General features: G+C 38.9%; 1 protein-coding gene across 1 annotated transcript; it reads left to right on the top strand.

The window, feature by feature from the left end:
- The first annotated feature begins 337 nt into the window (after positions 1–337).
- On the top strand, positions 338–1476 carry LOC108377713 (serine protease persephone-like). The gene is made up of 3 exons (XM_017633974.1): positions 338–648; positions 706–889; positions 953–1476. The coding sequence occupies exons 1-3, from the start codon at positions 454–456 to the stop codon at positions 1288–1290; spliced, it is 717 nt and encodes a 238-aa protein (XP_017489463.1). The 5' UTR covers positions 338–453; the 3' UTR covers positions 1291–1476.
- The last annotated feature ends 5390 nt before the right edge of the window (positions 1477–6866 follow it).

The following is a 6866-nucleotide window of genomic DNA, read 5'->3' as shown; positions in this document are numbered from 1 at the left end:
ACCACGATTCATTTAGCAAAACAGAATGCGCATATTGAAATTTTCCGTGCCCTTTTTGGCATAGTGATTTCCTTCTGCAGCGCGGGAATCGTCTCGGGTTGATTGGCATAGACAAATTACGGCCACGCAGCCCCAGAAAAGAAGTCCAATGGCGACAAATCTAAAGATATCGGTGGGCATTTGACCTCGTTGTTTCGTGAGATAACGCATTCTGGGAGTAAAAATTGTCTGGAAAAAAGTAGCACAAAATTAACATACGACAAATAATTGCTGTCTGCATCACGCTTGAATCTCTCTATATGTGTATGTATTATATCCTGTTTTCCACGCTTTATCTCTCTCCCTCTCTCTTTAAATTCTTAAGCCTGCGCTGAAATCGATGCTGAGTTACAGCCTCTCCTGACACCGCACATTCTAGGCGGTACACCCGTTGAACTTGGCGAATATCCGCATATGGTGGCGATTGGACTGAGCACTACAGATGATGATATCGAATACAATTGTGGTGGTACTTTGATTGCGAAACGTTTCGTTTTGACTGCAGCTCATTGTTTGGTGACGCGTCAGAAACCGGTAACGGTGCGTATGGGGGTAGTCAATTTCACTGATACTGAACAAATGAAGGACGTTGTAGAGATTAGAATCAAGGTAAACTCTGTACTGTTATACATACTAAAAAAAATGCTAACTACTACTTTGCCGCAGAAAATTCACGTGCATCCGGAATACTCGAGCGCCAGCGTATACAACGACATTGGATTGCTTGAATTGGAATCGGATGTCGTTTACACGACCAATGTATATCCGACGTGTCTTTATACCGAACCAGAAGATCCGTCAGCCAGCTCTGTACTTTATGTCTCCGGTTGGGGTGTAATCAATAAGAGAAGTAAGTTTTGTCTTAATGTTTCTAAGTTGGAAACCATTTAGTAGCCTTTTTCTTTCATTGCAGCTCGTGAAAAGTCCAATATTTTGCTTAAGGCACGCCAGACTATCGTCGAAAACCAAAGATGTAATGAAAGCTATGTGGACAATGGCTTGACACGTAGAATCAGCGTTGGCATTATAAGCAGTCAGATGTGTGCTCATGATCCTGGCCTTACCAAGGATGCATGCCAGGGTGATTCGGGTGGTCCATTGATTTTGGTAGTGGACGAGGCGTTGAGTAAATTTCGTGTGGTTGGCGTGATTTCGGCTGGCTTCAGTTGCGGTAGCACCACTCCTGGCCTTTATACGCGTGTGTCTGCATTTCTCGACTATATTGAGAGTGTCGCTTGGCCCAGTGGTTGAATTTGTTGCCATATACATATGTATGTATTTCAGGGTTGATTGAATTAGTAGTAGAAGATAAGATGACTATGGACCACCGAATTTCATGCTTAAAGGACTGAATTGTTAATTAATATGAGACCATAATTTAAGCTTGATTGAATAAAAAAATTGTAAAGTAATTAAATTAAGGACCGTACTACACTCCTAATTTTTGTGGTTATGTAATTTTCATTTTTTATGCTATCGAAATTATCTTTCTCCAAGCCGTACAAGGTAAGGGTTTCTAGAAGGGACTGCTGTGGAACGTTAATATCAAGTGGTGGGTTTCTGGGCATGAAGGATTTGAAGGCCACGAAAAGGCTGAGAGTGTTACAAAACTGCAGAGCTATTTAGGAGCTGGAACAAGTCTCAGTTCGCTAAAAGTTTGCCACGTGCCATATTCTCCGGCCAAAGTGAATGGAAATGAGATAAAACGAAAGGGTACAAAAAAATGAATCGAAATTTAAACCAATTTTGGTGGGTTTTTGGTCCATCTCAGAGCTTTGCCGCTTTTTCAAAGTAAATTCTGGAACAAAGAATTCAAAAATAAAAATTTTGCGCTTATTACAGCTTTGGTCGTTTTCTGGGTTTCATCTTAACAGGTGAGAGGCACTGCAGTCTTAAAGATCTCTTGTATCCCTACGATGAGTACCAAACTCTGCACGCCTTTGGATTTGTAGTGCATTTGACTTTGTCTATATTATCCATGGAATATGCTTGGAAGTGAAATCTGTGCCTATTGGCAAGGCTTTCAAAATTGCACATAACACATAAAGTACTCTGCTGGTTTCTATACCTCATGGGACAACCTGCATTGGTCGGCGGCGCAAACAACTGGCAGGCTTGAATGGTGCTTGGTTACTCTGCAGTCATCAGTAAGAAAGCTTGTACTAATTCTTGCATCGTGCCTTCTTAGATACAGTAGTTCCTATTCTTGTGGATATTTATAGAATGAATGATTTGTCCGGCCAATTAAGTGCCTTCCGTATTTGCCTAGAAATATAGAAAATTTCTTCTTAATGCAGTTACATAAAGTAATTTCGCTTAACGCAACTCTATTGCAGGCCAATGAAGGGTCTAGTGGCTATGGATATCCTGCTTGGCGCCAATATTTTCCCTCGCATCGCCAATGATTCCTCTAGGTGGTGGTACCCCAAACGAGGTTAACGCGGCTACTGGATGTGAAGAGTGTAAAGAGCCGAACTGAATCCCAAACCAGCTTTGAGGTGACCTCGCTTGATTTTAAGGCGAGGAACAGCTCCCCGTTATCCGGGGATAAGTAGACCACCATGGTCGCTGTGGAAGCCGTCAATATGCATACCATATATAGCTATATTTCCGGTCTTTTGATCGTTCAATGTCCAAAGAAAATTCTTTCGATGCTCTTACGGCATGGAATGCAATAGATACGCAATCACCTATTCGTGGCTAGCCTCTTTATTGGCTCCTTGCTTATCTTAGCTAAAGGCAAGTTACGCCCTTATTTCTGACCGCAAAAAATTGTGAGGTCTGTAGGTTTAAAAAACAGATAACTTTGATGAATGATAACACTACCTTAATGGCCGGCATCGACAGACATTTCGCTCGTAAAGAACATTTATGGAAACCAGAATCTTGATGAATTGTCGGAGGTCAGGGCATTTATTGATGAATCCAGAGCAAAGACATTTATTATTTCCTCGAACTATTCAAGAGAGAAATTAGAGATAATTATATATGATTCGGACAAAACGCTGAAGCAAAATGGCGCAGTACCCTAAATCTGCAAAATAGCAAAGCACATCAGGTCGAAGTATTACGAATCAAAAACGAAAAACTTCTTAATCAGATCAAGTATGAACATACATACACGGTTTTGAAGACGGGACTGAAATGTGTCTGCTGTAAAAAATCCAATGTTGAATCTGCAATTTCAAAGGTTTGTTGGTTGTTCGGCATTAATAAGTGCCGGTTTAATAGCGCAACCTGCAATTTAACCTAATAAGAGAGACAACAAGCAAATATTAGTTGGTTATGTCTCCTCCTCTGATGATCATTTTTGTCATAACAGGAGCTGCAAAATTTCTGGCTTTTCTTCAGAAGTCGTTAGGAGAAACCCTAACCTCCCCGCGTACCTCGGCACTCGTACCCAATGAAGATACGATTTTTCCATTACATGTGACTGAGTCAAGTGCTTTGAGTGCCGCCTGACTATCTGAGAAGATGCAGAGTACTATGACTTCTCTTATGCGTACTCGTGAATATTCAACTGTCTGCTGTCTCACAACAACTCAGCTTGATTGGGTAGGCGGTTTAACTTTTCCACCCCCAACTGTGAGACTCAACTCCTGCATTGTTGTCCAGTTTTGAACCGTTAAATGGGTTTATATAACTTAGGAGTTTCTCTTAAATAGAAAAAAAAGGTTTGCCTAAAAACCTCATTCTGGCCCCACCCAGCGCTGAGCAGTTGAGGGCTTTTGGCCTCGGACTCGGCACAACTGTTCTACAGGGCCGGTTGCTATTTTTTTGAGATACACCAAGCGCTCGTAGGCGCAAAAATGGTGAGGAACCTGCATACTTCTTCATTATAGGCCCTGCAAAGAGGCATCATCACCAGCTTGAAGTCGCCCGGGGATGTGTAGAACTAATTGCTATTGATTAGTCTGCGCCAAATCGAACTTAGCATAAACTTTTCGATGGCTTTCAATGTTGCTTGTCTGGACCTGAATGAGGAAGCGACATTCTTAACAGCTTTAGAGCATCCAGAGTTATTTGCCTTTGCTGCTACTGAAAAACTAGGAGGCAGTCTGTGGAAGTTCGCCATTCAAATAATTTTCAATTAAAAAAATAAAGAAAACAAATACCATTCCAATTCTACCGCCTGTTGTGCAGTTATGCTTTAGAAAGAAATGCCTGATACTGCACTTTGGAGGAAAGTGAATGGATTTCCCCACACTAATCCATCAACGACAAATGCTTTGGATATTCCATAATGAATCACTGCGACGATGAGAATATATAAATACTTTACGAAGAGAGCTGCCTATTTGAGCTTGACTTAGGCTGTGGATACTTTCTTATACATATGTATGTATGCTATGTATGTATGCACTTATGATGAATATAAGCAGTCAAGCGTACATACAAACACGAAGAGCATGCGAAACGTTTTGTTCCATTCAAGATGAGTAGATAACAAGCAAGTTAACAAGTTTAAAACGAAAACAATGAACACTTTATGCAACACATACATACATATGAAAGAACAGAGTTGCCAGTACGTGAGTTGAGGTTAATTTTGAAGTGTAAAAGCGATCATCACATAAAAATTTAATATTTTGTACATATCTGTTTTTTTTTTTTAAAATACTTCTGTTAAATTTGAAAGTAGTAGTGATATACAAAGTTAATATGTGGTTCTGACTTCTCTAAAGAGACCACCAAAATAATGTTCTGACGGAAAAGAGTCAGGGCCAATGCGGATGCATATGAAATTCCAGACAAGCTGCATTAATTTTTGCACTGTCTAGTGATATCTTTTTATAAATTCTCGGTGATTGTTTCGGCTGGCCTATCTCAATTAAGTAGTTGTTGACGCAAGGCACTCAAACTGGACTCTCAGCAGTATCTTTCATACCGCCTTAACGTGAAGATTTGGAATCTGTTTCGTAAAAGTCGATTCAATTGAAAAATTTCAACAATTTCTGAGCAATGCCCATGCTACAACATAAAAATCTTGCATGGCGACTTCACTGTTGGAGTGGGTAAATACGGTATCGATGGATATTATTATTATTATATGTATCAGGTTAGTCTTTGGGTATCTAACAGCTGGTCACACCCTATTACTTTTTCATATGCACCCCACCGGTGTCACCACTACGTCAGGATGATTGGTTCTGCATTGATGACGACAAAACGTCAGAATATATTCTATCTATGTGCCTGACCTCACCCATACAAAGATCAGTTCAATTTCATTCGTCTATGAACAGCCAGCCCATCCATAATAGGTACTTCCATAACTTAGGTCGTTTTAGGACTCTTTAGGGAGGCTAAAGGCAGTGTCTCCTATTCTGCTGTCTAAAGGAAGCAACACCCGAATAATGAAGGCTAAAACCTCAACGAGCAGCCAGTGTCTTTTATATTCGACTCTCTCTTCTGCTCTCAGAAAACGCTTCTAAACAAATCAATACTCGCGAGGAATACGGCCGTATTTGTCATTTTCAGCATATCGCCGGCGAGAAAGGAATTGGATTGAATGTTACGCTTAACGTCACGCATACGAGGCCAAGCTGCGATTGGGAAGAAAAAGAATGCGAGCCGTTTATCAGAGCTACCGAAACCAATATTTTATAGGGCTTCGATGCCGAATCTATTCAGTACCCGCTGCTGGTGTTAGGACAAAAAGGCGCGCCTCCTTAACGTTGGAAAAACCAGGTCGATGAGGGTCTAGCTTCTAATAGGCCTAAATTAGCAAGAATAAGCAAATCTAAGTAGGAGGACTTGCAAATATTACTCTTTTGTATAGTTACTATCCTTATCTAAAGAATTTACTCTTTGAAGTGAAACTTCTTTGGGCGCTAATTCGAAACTCCAATGAAACGGAAAAGCGAAAGAAGAAGAGCGGGGACGGCGGGGGTGGTTGGCTACGATTAAGATTAAAATTAGTACTAAGACTAAGATTTACATTTAAATTAAGATAAGGATTAAGATTCAGTTTGAGGTTAAAGTTAAATTTGATGTTGGTATTTAGATTAGGATTAAGATTGAGTTTAATATTAAGATTAAATAAGAATACAATTAAAACTAAGATTAACATTAAGATTAAGATAAAGGGTTGAGGTAAATATTAAGATCATGATTAAGATTAAAATTAAGAATAAAAGTAAGGTTAAAATTAAGTTTAAGATTAGGAATAAGATTAAGATTTAGATTAAAATTAAGATTATGATCAAGATTAAGATCTAGGTTAAGATCAAGATTAAGATTAAGATTAAGATTAAGATAAAATTAAGATTACGATCAAGATTAAGATTAAGACTAAGACTAAGATTAAGATAAAGATTATAATTAAGACTAAGACTAAGATTAAGATTCAAGTTAAGATTAAGAGTGAGATTAAGATTAATATTAGGACTGTGATCGAGATTGAGCTAAAGATTAAGATTAAGATTGAGTTTAAGATTATGATTAATATAAAGGTTAAGATAAAAATTTACATTAGGATTAAGTTTAAGATAAAGATTAAGACTAAGATTAATTAACTGTTACTTATTAGTTAACGTTTTTAACCCTTCCTTTTTCATAAGCTAAAAGCTCGCTACCAACAAAAAAAATGTCAAAATCTCCACCCTTTTGTTTTACCTCTTATTAAGTAGAACTTTGGCAACTTCAACAGTTCTGGCTCATCAATCCAAGATGCTTGCCGGCGCGAGAGCTTAGCTTTAAACGTTTTCTATGGGTAAACAAAGAAAACGTTTCAAGCGTGCAATGCGAGAGAGCGTCTCACTCAAAGCAAATGAACTTGTCAAATTCTTCGACTTTTGAAAACTGGTTTTTAATCAATACGCGCA

This window comes from Rhagoletis zephyria, unplaced genomic scaffold (assembly GCF_001687245.7).
Source record: "Rhagoletis zephyria isolate East Lansing unplaced genomic scaffold, Rhagoletis_zephyria_1.1 Rzeph_scaffold_12577, whole genome shotgun sequence".
Taxonomy (NCBI): domain Eukaryota; kingdom Metazoa; phylum Arthropoda; class Insecta; order Diptera; family Tephritidae; genus Rhagoletis; species Rhagoletis zephyria.
Note: the sequence above shows the minus strand (reverse complement) of the source record. Positions and strands in the feature narration are given on the sequence as shown.